Source organism: Benincasa hispida, chromosome 11 (assembly GCF_009727055.1).
Source record: "Benincasa hispida cultivar B227 chromosome 11, ASM972705v1, whole genome shotgun sequence".
NCBI lineage: Eukaryota > Viridiplantae > Streptophyta > Magnoliopsida > Cucurbitales > Cucurbitaceae > Benincasa > Benincasa hispida.
The window spans coordinates 6,428,863-6,451,537 of NC_052359.1; the positions used below are offsets into that span (position 1 = coordinate 6,428,863).

General features: G+C 35.5%; 1 protein-coding gene and 1 long non-coding RNA gene across 4 annotated transcripts in view; both read left to right on the forward strand.

Annotated features, from left to right (window-relative positions):
• LOC120090370 (DNA-directed RNA polymerase III subunit 2) overlaps positions 1 to 22,675 on the forward strand; it is a 70,049-nt gene that overhangs the window by 28,240 nt on the left and 19,134 nt on the right. For 2 of the 3 annotated variants that reach the window (XM_039047984.1, XM_039047985.1), the window contains 17 exons: positions 657 to 716; positions 870 to 962; positions 1,278 to 1,379; positions 2,466 to 2,576; positions 3,099 to 3,215; positions 7,333 to 7,449; positions 7,582 to 7,662; positions 8,178 to 8,282; positions 8,410 to 8,490; positions 8,578 to 8,709; positions 8,792 to 8,836; positions 11,278 to 11,355; positions 11,422 to 11,561; positions 11,709 to 11,799; positions 13,446 to 13,564; positions 13,645 to 13,780; positions 13,876 to 14,006. In XM_039047984.1, coding sequence (XP_038903912.1) covers positions 657 to 716; positions 870 to 962; positions 1,278 to 1,379; positions 2,466 to 2,576; positions 3,099 to 3,215; positions 7,333 to 7,449; positions 7,582 to 7,662; positions 8,178 to 8,282; positions 8,410 to 8,490; positions 8,578 to 8,709; positions 8,792 to 8,836; positions 11,278 to 11,355; positions 11,422 to 11,561; positions 11,709 to 11,799; positions 13,446 to 13,564; positions 13,645 to 13,780; positions 13,876 to 14,006 — 1,739 coding nt within the window. Of the gene's footprint in view, positions 1 to 656; positions 717 to 869; positions 963 to 1,277; positions 1,380 to 2,465; positions 2,577 to 3,098; positions 3,216 to 7,332; positions 7,450 to 7,581; positions 7,663 to 8,177; positions 8,283 to 8,409; positions 8,491 to 8,577; positions 8,710 to 8,791; positions 8,837 to 11,277; positions 11,356 to 11,421; positions 11,562 to 11,708; positions 11,800 to 13,445; positions 13,565 to 13,644; positions 13,781 to 13,875; positions 14,007 to 20,443; positions 20,682 to 22,675 lie in introns of those variants that run through there. The other variant, XM_039047987.1, reaches the window with a different exon arrangement.
• LOC120090371 lies at positions 10,258 to 10,752 on the forward strand. The gene is made up of 3 exons (XR_005485527.1): positions 10,258 to 10,315; positions 10,393 to 10,439; positions 10,675 to 10,752. It is a non-coding gene; the product is annotated as an uncharacterized LOC120090371 (long non-coding RNA).

Here is a 22,675-nt window from a genome sequence, read left to right on the forward strand (position 1 = left end):
ATGGATGTACCATGTTTGTCCTCCGTCTATATGGTATGAAACATGGAGTAGACTGAAATTCTTGGAGCAATCTTGAAGTAGGAGTATTATTGAGGTTGAAAATGAAGACAAAGGTCCTTTTAAATAGACCCAAAAGGAAAGGGTTGTTACGCACCTAATTAACTAATTCTAAACCTAAGCCCCTTTAAATAGAACCAAAGGGGAAGGACTTTGTCGCACCTAAACTAAAATAAAAATTAAACAATAGAACAATTATAAAGAGATTACATAGTTTGTCTAAAATATCTCTACATCAAAACGTCTACTTAATAAAAAGTTGTAGTTCATTGTCAAAGTTATTACACAACATGTTTGGAATGCCATGGTGTATGAATTACTATTTACTAGAGTTATCTTTTGGTCAGTTTGAATTTGAGTAGAAAGAAATAATAGGATTTTCAAAGAGAAGATTAGAGAGAGATATAAAAAGTGCGAAGAGTATGGATAGAGATATGGACATGACACAAACACAATAATATAATAACTTCTAAAAATCTAGGCAAGGATACATTTCTAAATTCTTTCTTAAGTGTTCATGAATATACATATCTAACGTGCTTAATCAGTGTCCAACATATGATAGATTTTTAAAGGATAGTTTCTTGTTGAAGCTATAGGATTATGTTGGCAACAAACGTTTGGAGCTATCTGGTCAGTTGATCTCTTTACTTTTTGAGGTATGTGCTATTTACTCCTACCTGCGGATACACTCTTCAATTGCTGTTTGATATTTAACTGTGTTCTCACAAAGGAAAAAAATCAACAAATAAAATAATAATAATAATAATAATAAAAATGAACTGAAGTGTTTACTTGTAATTGCTCTGTAGGATTTATTCAAGACAATGGTTAGTGAAGTGAAGAAGACAATTGATAAGCTTCTTGGAAAGCACAGTAGGTCAAGTCGGTTTGACTTCTCACAGGTTAGAATCTATTTTCAAATTTCTATGTGATATGCAACTAAAATTTTGAGGGTTTTTGGTTTGAAATTATTTTTGACATGAAGCTATAATGATTTTTGAGCTGGTGGGAGAATAAAGGGGTAAGGTACCCTTTTCCTATTTTTTATTAATTCTGGTTAAATTGTAGAAGAAAAGGTATCAAATGTATATCTATGAAGGCAAGCTTGGGTGGTAGCAAGTTTTAGTGTCAACTGGAAGAATACAATGATTTATTGAAAAACATTTCTTTCCCTTTTAGTTCAGTAATTTTATTAAATATATTTATGTATTGTGCAGCATCTGAATTCAAATATTATTTCATTTGGGCTAGAAAGGACCCTTTCAACTGGTAACTGGGATGTCAAAAGGTTCAGGATGCATCGGAAGGGGATGAGTCAGGTCGTTCATCTCCTCTGTGTCTATTATCATTCAATTCAGTTGGTGTTTACTGCATTGAATAACACTGAAAATTTCGCTAGCCATATTTTGGATTTCTGATTTTTTCCCTTTTCCGACCAAATTATTGTTCCTTGGTCTATCAATGGATATAACTAAACGCCAGTTGAGTAATGGCTTATTTTTGTCGTTTTATTTGCATCCACTTTTTTATGCCTCATATTGTGTAGATTGGTCAAGTTGTTGGGAAGTATAGTCAAGTCAATTTAGTTTGAATGGTTTGTGGACGATCTGATCTCTAAGAGTGCCATATTCTAGGAGAAACCATGTGATTACCATGCCCATCTTTAAGGCATTAGTAGGAGGAACACATATTTCTTTGATAGAAGATAGATTTATTTTTTTTGAAAATGTAACAAACAAAATAGGAAGAGGCTAGAGAGTCTCCTGGCATCGTGTGGATTACAAAGGCAGTTCCACTGGGCCAAAAGTGAGCCTTCAGGCTTCAATATATATTGTTAATGACGAATTCTCTAGTCAACAATTGAACATGATGCTATTTTGTGGAAGACATTCAATCTTTTTTTTTTTTTTTTTGGATGAATCGATGAAGACATTCAATCTTTTGAAACTGACACTATTGAAAGTTATTTCACATGCAAGGGAGTTGGTCGTTTTATTGATTTTGAAGACTTCAAGTCATGATCTTGTACATTCTTTTTTCAGTTAATTATGAGAGGATTCTTCTTTATTAGAAATTTTGAAAGAAGGTAAAGGAAAATGTATAATTATCAGAAGAGGGCAAATACAATAACCTTTCACGACAAATAGGCTTCCCAACCTTCACATCCTTTCTCTACATTTTTCCCTATAGAACTTGTGCTTAGCCTTCTTTGCTATAATTTATTTTATACCGAGTATTTTAATTTTCATTTATGAGGATGCTCACTTCTTAATCGTTTCTTTGTGATTTATCTAGCAGCTTTATTCTTTTTTTTTTTTTTAGCACACCTGTTTGATGCAGTCCTCTTGTCAATAGNTTTTTTTTTTTTTTAGCACACCTGTTTGATGCAGTCCTCTTGTCAATAGGTTCTTGCTAGGTTATCTTTTATTTCTACTATGGGCCATGTGACTAGAGTCTCCCCTCAGTTTGAGAAGTCCAGGAAAGTTAGTGGACCAAGAGCATTACAACCTAGCCAGGTAAGGGTAATCAGTGAACATCATGCATAGTTTTATCTTAATAATTATTACTGTTATTGTTAGATCATATAATAGTAAATTTGCCTTCACCCATCAACTTAAACTTTTGGGTCAATTGGTGATTTAAGATGGTATTAGAGCAGGTGTTCCAGAAGGTCCTATGTTCAGACCCTTGCAATGTTACTTCCTTCCTATTTAATATTGATTTTCATTTGTTCGGTCTTCTACATATTTGAAGCCCATAAGTGAGGGAGAGTGTTAGATGGTATAATATTAAATTTATCTTCACCCATTAGCTTAAGCTTTTGGGTGATTTTGTATAGTTGGAGTCCTTTGTAGAGAGATTTTTCCCCTTTTTGTGGGCTTGGTTTTTGTATGCTTGTGTATTCTTTCATTTTTTTTTCTCAATGGAAGTTGTTCTTATATAAAAAAAAAGAAGTTAATATTAGATCATCTAATAGTTCTTTTCATGACTCTATATACAGAATATTTCTTACTTATTTGTGAAACTTGTTGCTGTAGTGGGGTATGCTTTGCCCATGCGATACTCCAGAAGGTGAGGCTTGTGGACTGGTAAAAAACTTGGCTCTGATGACTCATGTAACAACAGATCAAGAAGAAGGCCCATTAATTTCTTTGGTATTGCTCATTGAACATAACTTTCCCATTTGGGCCCTCTTTTTTACAGCATATCTTTCCCCCTGTGAACTGTCGCAGGACTTTCTTTTATTTATTTATTTAATTTGATATTGCCAATCAACGACTTAAAGGATTCATGATGAAAAACAAGGTAAAACGTAAGTTTCCAATAAAAAATGAAGATAAAAAGATTAATGCTGAAAATACTCAGGCTAGGTCGCCAGATACTATACCTATTCCAGAATTAGTCGGTTGAATATTCTTGTCTTTGCATACACGTCCTCTTTTGGTTTATCATGAATGTTTTATTTGAGATTGTAGAAGATTTTCTCATCTGGCTTGCCTTTGTTGAAGTTGAAGATATGTAGCTTGGATTTTTTGAAAACATTATCCTACTTTTCAAGAAGATCTAAATTAGAAATTTCTTCCAAGTTAAATTCCTATTTAGAATTTATAGTCATGGCTGAGTGTAAAAACCTTTTTCCAATGAGATTGCTAAATTCCCTTGAGAAGCCTTAGGAGGTTGGCCTTATTTATATCATCTGCAGTTAGCAATAGAGCTACCTAAACAGGAAAGGGTGACATGCAAGATTCCGAACACACGAACAGAAATAAATTCTATTGTTGATAGACTACATAAACTCAGGCTACACAACTATGCACCTCAAATGCAGGCTATACAACTCTCCAGCTGCACACAACCCTAGGCTTCATATGCTGAACTTGTACGCCAAACAGCTCCTCATAGATTTCCTTGAATGCCTAAACTTCCCACATTTCCATTGTGGAATTTCACTCCTCTCCCAAATCTAAAATTCTCTATCCTTTTGACTTTTGGTGGCGTTAAAAAGATTCTTTGATTGATTATCGGTTCCTCAGTTCCTTCTGCACTGCACCGGTCATTCCTTCCATTTGCTGACCTTAGGCTGTCCACTACCACGCCACTCGTAGACCGTCTCTCCCTGCCATGTCGGTCGTATTGACGCCTTGCCACCATTCTTCTCATAGCCGGCTGACCTCAAAGTTCTGTGTCTGTGTTCCTCTCTGAACATAGGCCATGCACCATCATCCTCTCTCCGATCCAGCATCGCAAACCAGAAATTTAAGTGTGGCCAAAATTGCAAATATTTTCTGGTGTGCCCAAAACAATCAGAAAATTGTACAGGACAAAATTGAGTTCGTTCGAGTCAACGACCTTGTTTATTAATGTCGCCTCGGACATCTGGGAATTAGGAAAGCAATTACAGTTTGAAGAATCGAGCCAAAGAAAGGGCTTCATCCCCTTGCTTTTGGATGGACAAGAAGCCTTTATTCATTCGATATGGTGGCTCATGGAAAAAAAAAAAAAAACTCTTTGATTGGCCTTCACTCAAGCTTTTTTCTGGCATCTTTGAGACCAGGGTAATGGTCATCTTTTTAGGGACACTTTCTCCATCTGTATCATTTTCTGGCATATGTTTTCTTTACTGTTTCTTTTTTGTGCAAATCTAAACACCTTTTTATCCAATATAATTTATCATATTTAATCTTCAATTAGAGGGTTTTGTTGTAATCACCAAAGCAGTTTTTACACCGTTTATTACATCAATCAATGAAATTGTTTCTTCCTTTAAAAAAATAAAAAATGTATTTCTCTATTTTTCTGCATTTTCCTAATGTAAGTATGCTCTTTTTTAATTTCTTGTCACACCTCACAAATCTCATATTCTCCATTCTTTTTGCTCCTCTCTCTCCCCTCTCTTCCTTTCCCTTTCACGTAACTTGCCACCCATCTCTCCTTTTCCCACTTAAATTTGTTTGTTCATTTACTTTATATTTTCTAATTTTTCTCTCTCTAATTTTTGCATTTTCCTAATATAAATATATGTATATTTTTATTACTCTTTGGTGTGTAAACCAGAGGAGTTTTATGAATCAATTGTAAAATCTTATTCAAATGAAAGGTTCATCCCTTATTTATAGGTAAGGGTTACAATTTATTCTAACTAATTAACTTTTATTGGTTATCAACTAATCTTTGACCGGTTATAAGCAAGTAACCGGTTAATTAATTCTTAAAATCCTAAGTACAAGTGATGCATCATATTCCTCCCCCTTTACAAGAAACTCATCCTCAAGTTCAAATGGTATGTCAACTATGTTGTAAATAAAATCCTAAAGGATCAGTAGGTGCACTTGGGTATCTCAACTAGGTTGGCACCCCCTTAGCACCTTCATCATATCCAAGATGGAGTTCAAGTAACTAACTGAAAGTTATCTAGAGCATGATAAGGATGTAAGTTTGCTACGTTGAACACTGAGTTGATGTGTAAGTCCGGTAGTAAGTCTGAACGATAGGCATTTGGACCATATGCTTGAAGGACTTTGAAAGGGCCAAGTTTCCCATTCTTTAGTTTGTTGTAGGTGCCGGCTGGGAATCTGCTCTTTCGAAGGTGAACCATCACTAGGTTGCCTTCATGGAATTGTTGGAACTGTCTATGTTGATCTGCCGCTTTTTTGTATGATGTGTTGGCACATTCGATGTTGGCTTGGACGTCTTGATGTAGTTTAATGATTTTTTCTACCATTTCTTCAGCATCACTGTTTGCATCAAAAGAAGAAGGGAGTTGAGCAAGATCTATAGTTAAAGAAGGAAGTTTAATATAAACAATTTCAAAGGGACACTTCCCTGTCGATCTATTCTTCATGAAATTAAAAGCGAATTGAGCTTGTGCAAGTACCAGGTCCCATTGTCTTGGATGTTCTCCACTAAGGCATTGTATTAAGTTTCCCAAAGATCGGTTTGTGACTTCTGTTTGTCCATTAGTTTGTGGGTGACTTATGGTGCTATATTTCAGAGAATTATGGAATTTTCTCTGCAAAGTTTCCAAAAGTGGCTGAGAAATTTGACGTCTCTATCAGATACTATCGTTTTTGGACCTCCATGGAGGCGTACAACTTCTCTGAAAAAAAGATTAGCAATATGGACAGCATCATGTTATTTCTTACAAGCAAGAAAATGTACCATTTTACTAAACTTCTCAACAATAACCATTACGAAGCGTGTCCTCTTTGGGTTTTTGGCAGTCCAAGGACAAAGTCCATGGCATGGTCCTCCCAAATAGAAGTTGGAGTTGGTAAAGGGGTATATAGGCTTGCATTAGTGGAAGACACTTTGGCCGTATGACAAATAAAGCATCTTTTAACAAAATTTTGAACATCTTTTCTGAGTTGGGCCAGTAGAATCGAGAAGACAGTAGTTCAAACGTTTTGTATTTAAACTAAATTTATATAATAATATTATAATACAGTCATATAATAATTTTGTATAATTTATCATCATTTAGACTTTTGATTATGTTACAGCATTAGTTTTTTTTATCTTTTGTTATCTCATTGATGTAATCACACACGTATTTCTCTCTTTCTATACGATAATATCAAATTATTTAAGTGATTAATGTTTTGTTTATTATTACTGAATAATGAATTTGTTTGTTCTAACATGTTTATCTGTCAATGGATCTATGATCTATCTATCTAATTTTTGTTCATTTACCGACATTTATCAATACTTTATTTTTTTATTAGAGCACACGTTTGACTTGAGCAAGCTATAGTTAGAGTTTTATTGAGGTGATATCTATGACTTTCTCTTGAATATATGTCAAGATATTCGTAAATTTGAGTTATTGATATTGACATGATATCAATATTTTCATCCTTGCTTGGTATTTGGAAAATATCATAGGGCATCACTTCTACCATAATATTAGAATCTTGTGGAAAAGTTGTAAAGATATTTGGTGGAAAGCTTGGATGGGGGCAGGAACACAGACTTCTTAACAATTCTTCTTAACCGAGTCTTATAGGTTTACTCACTTCAAGGCTTCTGTGGGAAGTCGTTTCTATTTTCCTTTGAATTATTATGGACCTTTTGTAATTAGTACTGATTGGAGAATTTTGCAATCAATTTTGGTTCTTTTTGGGTTTTTTTCTTGGTCTTTTTTAATTTTTTTAAAAATAATATTATAAGATATTAAAACGTTGAGTGATCAATACCTTTTTGTACGGTCAAGTTTGCATCAACGTCCCAATATTTGATATAATTTTGAATTGTAAATTTCTGTATCAATAGTGCTATTGTTTGGGTGTCGAAGACTTGGAGCTTCTTTCTGCAGAAGAGCTACACACACCAAATTCCTTTCTTGTTATTTTTAATGGACGGATTCTTGGGAAGCATCGGAGGCCACAGGTGGAGATATTTTTTGTTCTTTATTATTATTATTTTTTATAGCTTACGTACCATGTGTGATTGTAAATTTATTTGTAACATGTTTGTTGATCATATTTTCATCTTGTTCACACCTTATCTGCTTCTATTTAGTATTTTGCTACTGGTATGAGAATGCTGAGGAGAGCTGGAAAAATTGGCGAGTTTGTCAGTGTCTTTGTGAATGAGAAGCAGGTGAGTTTCTTTTCTGCTCGTGTTCCCCTATGCTCAATGTGCCAGCTACTCTAGGTTTGTTCTTATGTTACAATACCTTAGCATAGTATTCAGCACTTTAGAATAACAGTATGCAGTCGTTTTTAGCATAAAGTTTTAATTTATACATGTATTGTTGCAGTCACTTTAACCCATTCTGCTGAAGGAATTCAAGCAACATCTTTCATTTTAAATGCCTTAAGCCCTGAGCATGGGTATTATGCTCTATGTATCAATCATATTGTTTTGAAATTTGCTTTGTTTATAAAAAAGTTTGGTTAGAATTCTGGTGAAGAAGCTGAAAAAGTTGCATTTTCTTCAGTGGAAATGTGACTTCCCACGTATTCATGTTTACACACAATTGAGACACTAGTTTCACGAGACCATGTTCCTACTTGGCTAGGCTTATGGTTTCCTTCATTTTAAATATCAATCTTTGTTGCCTGTTATTTATTACATCTGTGGACGATTAAGCCTGTTTGACTAACTTGCATCAGCACTGTGTATACATTGCTTCTGATGGAGGACGAGTTTGCCGTCCACTTGTCATTGCTGACAAAGGTGTATCTAGGATTAAAGAATACCATATGAAAGAGTTATCGGTATGTGCACTTAGTTACATTTAGTTACCAGTGCTTAAAGTGTTCCTTCTTTTTGTATCAATTTTTACCTTCAGATTGGAAATGAAAATATTTTTTGTCCACTTCTTTTTATTTATTTTTTCCACAGGATGGAGTTCGTACATTTGATGATTTTTTACGGGATGGTTTAATCGAGTATCTTGATGTGAATGAGGAGAATAATGCTTTGGTATACTCATAACTGAATTGTCTGATGTTCTTTGGTTGCGATGTGTTATTTGATCAATAAAAGTATACTGAGTGCATACTTTTTCAGATTGCTTTATATGAAGGAGAAGCTACACCTGAAACAACCCATATCGAGATAGAGCCCTTTACCATTTTAGGTGTTGTAGCTGGGCTAATTCCATATCCTCATCATAACCAGTCACCTAGAAACACGTATCAGGTTTGTTTTTTAAACCTCCATGTTTTTCTCCCTACCTATTAATTATTTAAGTGTCTTTAATTAACTATATTCTTATTCATAGTGCGCTATGGGAAAGCAAGCCATGGGAAATATTGCATACAATCAGGCAAGTATCTTTTTTGGATCATTGATTGCAAGCTTCAGCTCTTCTTCTTCTTTTTTTTTTTTTTTTTTCCCCTGCTTAAGTGGTAGGGTAGTAGCTTCTTGGTGCTACTAAATTCCTTTGTGAAAGTGAAGAATTTTTTGGCCTCATTCAAACCTAATTCTCCTGAAATTACTTGATATTTACAGAGAATAGTAAGAATAACCACCGATCCTATGAATTGGTTGTGGTTTTAAACTAGGTAAAAATCGTTAATATATCTAGCATGATTATAATTGATTTTAAATTCTTGCTGGAACAAATAAATTAAGTTGTGTGGTTCGCAGTTGCTGGATCCCGTTATGGGGTAAGTTTGTTTCTAATTTTATAGAATTAACAAAATAAAACAAGCAAAAATTTTCTTGAAGAAGTCTTTTGTCAGTATTTTGAGAACCTAGCCATTTCTAACTGGAAACTCGAGAACAATTTGCATGAATTCTCTTTCAAGACTTTGCATGATGTGTTCAAGATTTGGAAAGAAGCTCCGAATGAAAATACCTCTAAATCTGATTATTAACTAAAGGAAAGGCAGTTTATATACTGACCTATCCTGGAAGACTAAAGAACCAATGCTACATACGGCTGGTTTGAAAATCAGATCAAAAGTTACAATACAGTAACTAAAAATTACAGCAAGCCAAAATAATAAAACACTTAAACATGAATAAATCAGATTCCCTCCGACCAACAAGAATGAAACTCATCCTTGAGTTAGGAACTAAGTGAAAAGGCATCTGAGGGAAATACTCAGATAAATCAGCAATATTGAAAACTGGGCAGATTCGGAAATCATCCGGTAGCTCCACCTTATAGGCATTATCTCCATAATACATGAGAACCCAAAAAGGACTGAGCTTCCGAGGCTTTAGCTTGTTATCTGTGCTGACACGGACCATGATTTGGAAAGATGAATCATGACAAGATCTCCTTCTTTGAATTCCTTGAACCGATGATGGGCATCAACCTTCCCTTTGTAAGAAGCTGTCATTTGAGTTAAATGATCTGTGACCTCCTTGTGTAAAGCTGCGGTTCTATCAGCCATTGATTCAGCTTTCAAGCTAAAATCAAAAGAAGATGGGATATTAGATAAGTCAACATGAAGTAGACCAAAATCCTGGAGAAATCATGTAGAGTAGAAGTATTATTAATGTGTTAAATGAAGATTAAAGATCCCTTTAAATAGACCCAAAGAGAAAGGGTTGTTACACGCCTAACTACCTAACTAAATCTAAACCTAAGCCCCCTTTTAATAGACCCAGAGGGGAAGTTGTTTTCACATCTAAACTAAAACAAAATTGTAAATTAATACAATTGGAAAAATTACATAATTTGACTAAAATATCCTACATCACAACATTCAGGTGAGGGGGTTTGGTGTAAACAACCTCAAATGGGGACTTCCCTACGCCAATTGCACATTTGGTTGTACGTGAACTCAGTGAGGTAAGGTGAGGTCCCATTGCTTCGGTTTATCTCCAGACAGTGAATTAAATTTCCCAAAACTCTATTTGTCACTTCAGGTTGACCGGCAGTTTGGAGGTGATTAGTTCTGCTAAAATTTAAGCTGGTATTAAACTTCCGCCAAAGAGGATTTTTTTTTTAATGGTTTTCTTCTGCCAAAGAGTTCCAAAAATAACCAAGGAACTTTACATCTTGGTCAGAAACAGTGGACTTAGGAATTCCATGGAGATGAACTTCTCTGATAAAAAATCTTGATTTCTTGCATGTCTTTGCTCTCCTTGGATTTGATTTCTTGCTCTCATTTCTTCTATTATCTAGTTGTTGTGGTGGTTGTTTCACAGTCATCAACTCAATTTGCCTAGCCAAAGTCTCCATCAACGTCTGGATAGTGGCAATGCTGTTTCTGATTTCTCCCATGGCACCCTCCAACATCAGCAAGCCTCAGTCACGGTTTTGGGAGAAAATCCTTCTGGTGGAACAAGTTGGGTGTCATCGCCTTTAACCTGGCTGGTATTTGCTGCAAGATTCCCAACCGTCAAGGTCCGAAGATTTTGCTCTGATACTAAAATTAATGTGTCCAAGATTTGGAAAGAAGCTCTGAATGAAAATACCTCTAAATCTGATCATTAACTAAAGGAAAGACTTTATATACTGACCTATCCTGGAAACATTCTAAGACTAAAGAACCAAAAGCCACACATGGTTGGTTTGGAAAACAAATCAAAAGTTACAAAACAGTAACTTAAAATCACAGCAAGCCAAAATAATAAAACACTTGAACTAGAATACATCATCACCCTTCTTTTCATTTTCAATTAAACTAGAATACATCATCTCAGTTCTTTTCATGTTCTAGAATTTATAGGTTTATGTTACTTGAAAGGCTCCCACGTTGAACAAGGTGTTTTCTTAAGTAGTTTTGAGAATATTGTTGTATCTTGCAGTTAAGACGGATGGACACATTACTTTACTTGCTGGTGTATCCCCAGAGACCCTTGTTAACAACCAGGACAATTGAGCTGGTTGGTATGATGTATATTTTTGAGCTTCAAACGTTATGGGTGCACAATTAATTACTTTGCTCTCAGGTTGGATATGACAAGCTTGGAGCAGGCCAGAATGCAACTGTTGCCGTCATGAGTTACAGTGGCTATGATATAGAGGATGCGATCGTCATGAATAAATCGTCACTTGATCGTGGTTTTGGTCGTTGTATTGTTTTTAAGAAGTATGAAAATTTACTTCGGAGCTTAAAGTTATATTTGCTGCATGTTAAAGCTACTTGCTACCTATTTTGTTTGGACTATGTCATCAATGGGTTAGATTGCAACAAGAAGAATGTTCTTTATAACCACTTATGTTCTGTAATGTGCAGATATTCTTCTGTCAACCAGAAGTATGAAAACAACACTGCTGACAGGATAGTAAGGCCGAATAGAAATGAAGATTTTACAGGAAATATGCAGGTAACAGATCACATATTCATAGCTTCTTTTACTGGAATTATATGGCTTATTGTGTATGCTTCTGTGAATGGTTATTGTTTCCATTCAACTATTTCTGGTAATTCATTGTTCGACCATATGATAAGTAATAGTAACCTCCCCATTATCTCTTTCTAACCAAGCCTTCTCACTTAAGTGTGTAACCATATCTCCCAGTCACTGAACTTTACTTTACGGGTTACGTCAGTGGAATGACCACCGATAGAATGCAACGCATCTTTCAATATTTGGCCTCTACTCCTGAGTTCAGCGTACATGCTGTTATTCAGACTGAAAAAGTTTCTTGTACGTTACTCTTTTTCTTTTTTTCCCCTGCATTCATCAACGGTGAATGTTCCTTTGCTGCAATTTGGATATTGCTCATCAGTTCATGCAATCTTGATTTGAAATAGATTGGAAGTTTCACAATTATCCATAACTTGACTACAAAGCCTTTTCTTTTCCTTTTTTTTTTTTCAATTTTTTTTTAATAAGAACAACTTGATTATAGTTGATCCGAGGACAACTGCAAGTAGATCAATATTGGAGTGTAATTTGTGCTCCACCATTGATTTGTCCTTGTGAACCTGGATGTTAAGGAAATTATAGTCTTCGTGGTGTTTTTTGGTGAACAAATGATGACAAGTAAAATGTTAAGGATTTGAAGGCATTGAACTAACTTTCTGGATCTTTCGACTCACTTTATCCGTCCAAGTATGATGGGTACATTTTCAGGGCTGGTAATCTTTAAGTTCTAGTGGATAAATAACATATCAGTGGAAGGATAATGGGTCAAGAGTTTATTGCACTTTACAGAATTTTTCTGTAATGTTTATTTATTTTCATGAATAATCTTTATTTGGTTGTGTTTTCAATCGTTGTTCTAAGTTGGTCAAAATTGGAGTGACTAAGTTGGTCAAAATTGAGGTGACTAAGTTGGTCAAAATTTGTTAAGCTTGCTGATCTATTTGGAAAATTGATGCAATATTCTAATTTTTACATGTCTTTTACTTTCCAATGGACTGGTTCCATTTTGTTCTCAGAAAATTTGTTTCCATAGTGATTTACTAGATATATCCTTGCATTGTAAGTCTTTTGACAACCGAATGAAATTGAATTCTTTTTTAACCTGAGTTTCCTAAATCTATTTTATGGAATCTAAGCCTTGATGTGAGAGAATGGATATGTAGCTAAATACAAAGCATCTTTCTGGTGTTAAATAGTTATTTTGCAAATAAATTCTTTCTTAATTGGAGGTATTTTTTGTAATCTTCATGTATTTTTAGAAGGCAAGGTTTTTTCCCCACTCCCAATGGGAGTTTGTTTCTTGTTAAAAAAAAAAAAAAGAAAAAAGAAATACATGTTGAAGAATAAGTACTGCTATTTGTAGCAGTAGAAGGCATGAATATTGATAAATATTTATCATGTAATCGATTGTTTCTTTATCTAGTCCTATACCAAATTGATCGAGTACAACATTTTTTGGGCAATGGAACTGAAATCTTGAGAGAATTTTACACTTTAAATTTTTTTATGGAATTCTCAACATATTCTCTTTTAGGCCTGAAGTTGACATAGTCAATTGCACTGTAAGACTTGAACGTTTATCCGTTCTTTGATTTCTGTAGATATTAGATGATGATGGACTTGCTGCACCGGGAGAGATAATTAGACCAAATGACGTTTATGTCAACAAACAATCCCCCATCATCACGAAAGGGTCGCCCTTACCAGGAATACCAGATAGGTCAGTTGCAGTTCAAAGATGTTTTTGATAGGTCCCACTGAGGTTATTTGTTCTTACTCCTCCCTTTTTTTTGTTATCAGTGCATATAGGCCTTGCAGACAAATATTTAAAGGTTCTGAAGGAGAGCCGACGGTGGTTGATAGAGTGGCTCTTTCTACAGATAAGAATGACTGTTTATGTATCAAATTCTTGATTCGCCAGACCCGTAGACCAGAGGTGGGCATTATTTATGTAGAGGATCACCTTGAGTAACAATATCTCATTCATGGAAATTTCTTTTTATAAATTAATTTGAATGTTTTTTCTCTCAGCTTGGTGATAAGTTCAGTAGCAGACATGGACAAAAAGGTGTATGCGGCACAATTGTCCAGCAAGAAGATTTCCCATTTTCAGAACGTGGAATTTGTCCGGATCTAATTATGAATCCTCATGGATTCCCGAGGTAATGCATATTGCTTACTGTTAATTTCTTTTCTCCCTAATGCAATAGACCTAAACCTCTTGGCAGATCCAAAACTTGCTGTCATGGGGGAACAATTTTATACAAGGATAAAAATATGGCACATAAACTTCTAGATTCATGCCTATATATAGTCCTTAAGTTTTTAAAAATGCCTAGTAGGTCCTTAACTTTTCGATTTTTGTGTCTAATATATTCACAAAATATTAAAAAATGTAAAACTAAATGTTATATTTTTTTTTTGAGAATTATTAAACATTAAATTTAACTTTGTGTCTAATAAGTTAATATATCTACTAACTACAAAATTGAATATTTAAAGTTCAATTAGACTAATATTTTTTTGTCTAATAAAATGATTAATTTTTAAACAATTTTTATACTTATGAGATCTATTAAATATAAAATTGAAAGTTTATAGATCTATTAGACATTTTAAAGAGACTTGTAAGAGTCTAAATTGATTTATATATATATATATATATACACGCATCAGTCACTACTTTCAAAACTCAGGGTTTAAACTTATAATTTAACCTTCATATAAATGCAATTTAAATGCATTGATACATGATATCTAAAGTAATATTAATTACAGAAGTACTAGAAAGATTTATATAATTATGCACCTAAATATATAAGCAAAGAATGAATCTTAGAAATAAAAAATTAAATTAAAATAATATACAAATATATATGGTGAAAAGTTTAATTTATATATATTGAAAATTAGAAATATGAAATATGTTTGAGCGTATTAAGTTGGAAATTTAAAAATAATAAAACGGAGAAGATTTCAATATATATTAATAAAAGAAAAATAAAAATAAGAAAGAAAAATGTTTTACAATCAAGAAAAATAAAATAGAGAAGAAAATAGAAAAGAAAATGGAAAAGATTTTTTTTTTGAAAAGGAACCCATACTTTTTATTAATGCATAAAAAAATGTACAAGAGTTGTGTACTTAAAAAGGAGCGATACAAGACACAGGATCAGGAGACGCACTTGGGCATCTCAACTAGGTTGACACCCCCTTAGCGTCCTCATCACATCCATATAACTCAAACAAAATGGAAAAGATGGAACTTACAAGAGGATTGAATACAAAGAAAATAAGCCTAACTACTTAAGTCTTCAAGGTTGGACAGTAGTGCCCCTTCTCTTTAAAACATAATCAACCCGGGAGGATGAAGGCTTGCAATTTAAACATAAGTCCTGAAGGGAGTATGCTGCAAAATGCTTAGAAAGAGAACACCATTGAGAAGCATTAAGTTTAGAAGCCTCGTAACGGGAGAACCAAGTGTGTTCTCTATCTTGAAAGATTCTTTGATTTCTTTCGAACCAAATTTCAACTAATAGTGCTTTTACTGCATTGCAACAAATCAGATTTGAGGCTTTTTTGAGGATAGGACCAGTGAGCAGCTGCTGAACATTATTTCTAAAAGTAATGTTGAAAGCCCAGCTGATGTTGAAGGTTTTAAAGAGGACTAGCCAACAATTTCTGGCGAAGAAACAGTCAAAGAACAAGTGTTGTAAATCTTCTCCTGCTGATTTACATAAAACACACTGATTAGGAGAAAGAAAATGGGAGGGCAGCTTGTGTTGCACAGAACTGAGGCGCTGTTTAGGGTTCCAAAAAGCATGATCCAAACCGTAATATTCACTCTTCGAGGGCTATTGGTCTTCCATAGGGCTTTTAAAAGGTGAGTGTTAAGAGGTGAGGCCAAAGCAAGATGGTTAGACAAAGATTTTACCGTGAATGAGCCACTTGCTTCTAAAGACCAAGATCAAGAGTTAGGTCTGATTGAAGCCTTTATGTTGGAAATCAAGAAGAGCAAATTCTGAAAATCTGGTATTTCTTCTTCTTTTAATAGCCTTCTAAAGGGTAGAGATCACGAGAGGGTTTGAGAATTCCAATGATCCGAAATAGATCCATTTTGGTTGGAAGCATAAGAGGGAAAACTGAGTTTAAGGGGTATGTTACCAGTCCAAGAGTCATGCCAGAAGGCTATTCTGCTTCCATTTCCCAGTTTGAAGACTGCCAAGGCTTCTACTTTCCACCAAATTTTTGAGATGCTGTTCCAAGGGCTACGAAGACTGCAAAATGTCTTTCCAGAAATGTGCCATTCACCAAAATTTCTGCCATGAATACTCTTAATAACTTGTGTCCATAGAGAGGAGTTCTCTTGGATAAATCGCCACCCCCATTTGGCAAGAAGTGCCAAATTTCTTCTTTTTAAGCCTCCTAGAGCCAGACCACCATCCTCTATTTTTTTTTAGACAACTTCCCATTTTACCAAATGATTTAGCTTCCCTTCTTTATGTCCTTCCCAAAAGAAATTTCTCATAATTCTTTCTATAGAGGAAATAACCTTTTCTGGCATTAAAAAGGAAGACATATAATAGGTTGGTAAATTTGAAAGAACTGAATTGCATAAAGTTGCCCTACCGCCTCTTGAGAGGTTATACCTTCTCCATTTGTCAAGTTTACTCCGAAATTTTCAATCACCGCCTACCAAAAGTCTAATTTTTTTGGATATCCGCCCAATGGAAGACCTAGATATAAAAAAGGCAGCTGCAAAGATTTACAACCTAACCTTGAGGCCATAGCTTCTTGCTTGGAATCTTCAATATTGATTCCACATATGGCTGATTTTTCTCAATTTATTTTCTGACCGGAGCACCATTCGAATAAGGCAAGAGTTTTTCGGAGAATCTCTAACATTCCATCATCGTTTCTACAAAATAAGAGGGTGTCATCTGCAAATTAAAGAATTGATATATGGATATTATCCTTTCCTACCACAAATCCTTCCAACAATCCTTTTTCATGAATTCTGTTAACCAAGGCTGAAAGAACTTCACTAACTAAAAGAAAAAGAAAAGGAGAGAGGGGGTCTCCTTGTCTAATTCCTCTTGTTGCCATAATTCTTCCTCTAGGCCTTCCATTGTGAATATGGAGAATTTAGGATTGGATATACAACCCATAATCCATGAGATCCATTTTGGATGGAAGCCTTTTTCATGGAGAATTTTTTCAAGAAACTCCCAATCAGCTCTATCAAAGGCTTTTTCCAAATCAAGTTTTAATATCCATCCTTGTTTCTTTTTGACTCTATACTCCTCTACAACCTCATTTGCTATAAGAATTGGGTCAAGAATTTGCCTTCCTTCTATGAAGGCACTTTGTGTTGAATTTATTAGGCTTGGCATGATCACTTTTTGAGCCTTTCCACAAGCACCTTAGCTATTATCTTATAAAAAATAGTAGATAGGCTTATAGGTCGAAAATCTTTAATCAAGACTGCTTCCTCCTTTTTAATTAAGCAAATAAAATTCTCCTTAATACATGAGTTGAGCTTACCGCTGTGATAGAATTCCTCGAAGACATCTTTAAATCCATCCTTCAACAAGTTCCAGAAATGAAGAATAAATTCCACTGTGAAACCATTTGATCAAGGAGTCTTATTTTTTTCCTAAGGCTTGAATAGCAGCTTTAATCTCTGCTATGTTGAATTTTGCAATCAAATGAGTATTACCTTCCGCTGAAACTCTTGACCAAGCCATATTCAAAGGTATTGAACGAGTACCCGTGCAATGTGTATAAATTGGAAAAGAAATCCAATATGATTGTTTTTATTTCTTTGAAAAATTTGGTTGGCAATCCTTGTTCGTTGAATAATTCAGCAATAAGATTTTTCCTTCTTTTAGCTGCAAGGATACGATGAAAGAAAATAGTATTCTCATCCCCCAAAAGTAGCCAATTCAGCTTACTTTTTTGAATTAGGTCTTTTTCCTCTGCTTGGTAAGGAGATGATAAGTCAGCCTTTAAAGATACTCTCACATCTTCTTCTGCTAAAAAGTTCTCAAGGCTATCGGCTTGGAGGTCTTTTTGGGAAAATTGTACAGATGACCCAATTTTAGAGTCCAAAATGTCAAATGACCCATTTATAAAAAATATTGTCATATGACCCTTTGCTTACGTCATCATGAGATGAGATTACAAAAAGTGCCTTTGATAACCCTTTCGCTCTCGCTTCCCTAATCTCGCTCTCGCTGTCTGTTCATCTTCCATCGTGATGTGAGTATTTGTCACTGTACGATTGATTTGACAATTTTCACGAAATCTGTCTACAACTTAAAATCTTTAGCACAAAAATGGTGTATTTTTTAAAATCTAAACTTCATTTGAACTTTCATTTTGTTGAACGGAGATTTATTGAACAAGGTTTTCCAGAGCGGATTTTTTCTGAACCAAACGGAGTTTTCAGAACGGGGTTTCAGAATGGAACCAACTTTTCTTGAACTTGGTCTCATTGGTATTTGTAGAAACGTGGTCTCAAAACAGGTATGTATAGACATTGTAAAATAACATAACGAAAAGGGTGTGAGAAAGAGGGACAAAGAGAAAGGTGGAGAGAGCGACGTTGAGCGACAGCGAGAGAGTGGGCTTGAGCGACAGCGAGAAGTGCGAGAGCGAGAGGCGTGGGAGTGACAACGAGAGAGATCCATGTGTATTACTATCTACTTAATAAAAAATGTTCTCTTGCTTTGTAGGATGACACGAAAGTGTGTACTAATTCGATATGGAGGTCATTGGGATGAGAACCAAAATTTGTATGTTGGAGGCGAGCTAATAGGAATTGTTGTGCCTATAACCTTGAAGTATGAAGAACTTAAAGCTCACGTTTACAGGATTGCAAATGTAAGTTGCTCAGAGTTTGATGTTGTTATGAGAGTTAAATATAAGTTTGACTTTGAAGCCCCTCCACACTACATACGAAATGATGGTGATGGTGATTTTGTTCTTTGCCGGGACGATCTTTCTACAATTCAGATATATGTAACACTAAAATCATACCATGACGAAAATGTGAATATAAGTGATGATCGTATAGGTGTAGATAGAAAATACGAGGCATCATATGAACTTAATCGAGAAGAGGGTGATATCCCATTGTCTATGAACACTCAACCATCAACATTATCAATAGACAATGACAACATTCGTGCAGTGGACTTGGAAAGAGAAACTCAATGTAATAGACCTGTGCCTGGTAATGAGAGATCAATAGGCTTGAATTTTATGGATTGTGGTCCTTCAGAAGAGCGTGGTCTTTTCATGGTTGATAATGAGAGATCAGAAGGATTAAATTCTATGGACTGTGGTCCTTCAAAGGTGCATAGACCTGCAGTGGCTGTTATTGAGAGATCAGGAGGATTGAATTCCATGTTCTTCATGTCGTAGAGGGGAATTGATTATGCCTGGCACCTCTTCAAGTTCGACATATATTATTTTCTAGGTGGTAGGTGCACAATCCATGGTTTGTGTAGTCCATTCTATAGCGTTGACTCCCTCATGGCTGCTTATGCGAGCTTGTAAATCCACTCGGTCACATATCTGAATGGAAGAGACCTCCGGGATAAGTGGAAAAGCATATTGCACCTCTTAGAAGAGTGGTACAGGTTGGGCGGCGAAGAGTACAAAGAATACCATCAAGAGGAGAATAACGCAGACAAATAAAATGTGGTAGGTGTGGGAACTACGGGCATAATCAGCAAAACTGCAGTGAACCGTTGACGACCGGACGACCCATTGACTTTAATACAAATGATTCAAATATCGGTCGATTGTAGTTGTCTATATGCCACTTGTCTTTGTAATTGTCTAAATGCCACTTATCTATGTAACTATAACATTCTATGTGCCACTTTAATCCTCAAAACTGTAATTTTTTATGTACCACTTGTCATTCTGGAAACTTCTAATGTCTCGTTTATGAGTTTGATTACTAGAGTTTGTCTATTCATGAATCTCTTCAGATATCTCGCTCTTGCTCATCTCGCCCTCACGCATCTCGCTGTCGCTCATCTCGCTGTCGCTCATCTCGCTTTTAATTTAACTTGTTGGCAATGAATCCCTTCAGATGTCTTGCTTATCTAAGTTTAATTTAACTTGTTGGCTATTCATGAATGAATCTTCTTCTATATTCATGGTAGTTCTATACTAACAATTTAATCCGTTTTATAAGTTTAATTTACATTAATTTAATCCCTTTTAAAGTTTGATTACTTAAATTAAACTTAAATTAAATTTTGATTACTTATAATTTAATTTAACTTGTTGGCTTAATGAATCCCTTCAGATGTCTCGCTTATCTAAGTTTAATTTAACTTGTTCGCTATTCATGAATGAATCTTCTGTATTCATGGTAGTTCTACACTAACAATTTAAATAACATGTTAGTAAAAGCTAAATTACATCAATAATATACATAATATACATGTACGTCAATAATATGGAGTGTTCGTCCACTATTGACATGCCAATTGCATCCTATAGTCGGTCATCACTAAATGTTCTAATAATTTTACAACAAAAATTCCACAATCTAACGACCTGTGTTGTGTATTCGTAGAGGTAGGTCGGGCTATCTTCCATTGAGATGTTTCGATGTTCGACTTCGAACATTTCAGGTCATAGTAGTGAAGAAGCGAAGGTAGAGTATAAGTCAACGGTTCAAGGAAAAACTCTAGCTTCTTCTTCGATGTCATGGAAGGCAGTGAATCAAATACGAACAACCGGCCTCTATTCAGATCGAATGCTACCAACATCCAATGCTGATCAATGTTTGTTGCCATGTATACGAAGTCCACATCTGACCACTTGACATCAAATTTACCCATGACATAATCCGGTAACGTCTCATCCGCCCATGCTATGGCAGCTTCCAAGGTCGACTTATTCTTGATATGTTTGTAGACCCCATCTCGAGAATTTAGATGACTTTACACAACGCAAAGAACATTAAAACACATAATAGTCAACCAATGTATTCCTATTCAAAAGTGCAGTAAATGGTTACCGTTATTCCAATTAGCAGGATGGTGAAGCGAGCCATACATGTGTCTGGTCGCCTATAGAATTTTTCTTTCATGAACTCAAAATGATATTTAGGGTCTGCATCCAGAACAAGATATACATTAGGAGAGGGTTTATAACTGTATGTACTTGGTAAAAAGGACAAGGATCGTAAACTTACGTCACACTCAACCTATGAACTTGGTTCAATCAACTCCTAGAAAAAGGTTTTGAATAATGGCTGAACTGCATTTTCTCGAACCTCGTTGTCTGTGTTCTCATCGGCAATCCAGTTCACCATTTCCTTCAATGTAGCCGCTGGAACCTCATGCTCCAAGGAGTATTGGATCGTCGCTTTAAACTGCATCGTAGGTACCCCAGGGAGAAGGTACTTAATATTTGGATGATTCAAAGGAAGTTGAACCCTAACTTCCTTCTCTTGTGTTATTTTCTTCTTTGGTTCAATGGGAGGTGTGTACTTATCAAGGCCTTCCTCTCACATGTTGTTTTTCTACTCTCGACCATAACCTATAGAAATATAACAAAATGCTGAACGTGTTGAATAAAAAATATGAAGAAAGAAATTTTCGAATCACATAATGATCATACTTGTGAATCGAGATGTAGGATGTTAGAAGAGGTCGTGATATCGAGCTGTACTGATGAAGGTGGAGGTGGGATCAGTGGAGGTGCGATAGGTGACTTAGGTGGAGGTGGGGTAGGTGACTTAGGTGGAGGTGGTGTAGGTGACCTAGGTGGAGGTGGAGGTGGGGTAGGTGACCTACGTACAGGTGGGGTAGCTGTCTCTTATACACATCTAGATGTGTATAAGAGACAGGGGCTATTCTTGAACCATTCTGGAAACTTCTCGCTCTCGCGCATCTCGCTATCACTCATCTCGCTTACGCACATCTCACTTATGCTCATCTCACTTACGCTCATCTCGCTGTCGCTCATCTCACTCTAGCACATCTCGCTCTAGAACATCTCACTTTTGCTCGAATCCTGTCTCTTATACACATCTAGATGTGTATAAGAGACAGCATCTCGTTCATCTCGCTCATCTCGCTCATCTCGTTCATCTCGCTCATCTCGCTCTCGCTCATCTCCCTCTAGCCTGTCTCTTATACACATCTAGATGTGTATAAGAGACAGAAGATGGTTAGTGTACATTTAACTACCGAATAAACATACTGTGGCTACATAGATTACACTTACATTTTCAGACTAAAAAATGTCTCTCTCGAGTGTTTGGATGACACCGAGTGGGAGCATGACCACCGTAATATACGAGGAATCGCTACCTTACTCTTTCGAGTGGCAACGTTTCCTGCTATTGACGAAAGAATCTCGTACGTCCACACCTAAATCCAAACAACTCAAATTTATAACTATGTTAATGTTAAACCAAAGATAAAGTTAGGTTAAGGAACATCTACCTGGAATGTTTGAGAAAATCCACGGAGCGAGTACTTCACAACATAATTTTTATTTCCCCTCACCTTCTCCTTGTATAGACCAACCTTGTCTTTAAGTGCAGTCTTCAGGGAGTCGAGTGTCCTTTGCCAAATGATTGTACCCCAATCAAGAGAGTTGTAGTAGTCTATGTCCTCAACATCGTCAAATAGGGTATGATCCAGCATACCCATCATTGCAACCTCTGTGTAGCTAGGGTAATTTTCACTGCATCATCATCATTTTCAAATACTAATTCTTTGTATTCTTCTTCAAGCAAATGCAAGTGGAATGCGTCTGAGGCCAACCGACTACCAAAATACTTGATAAAAAG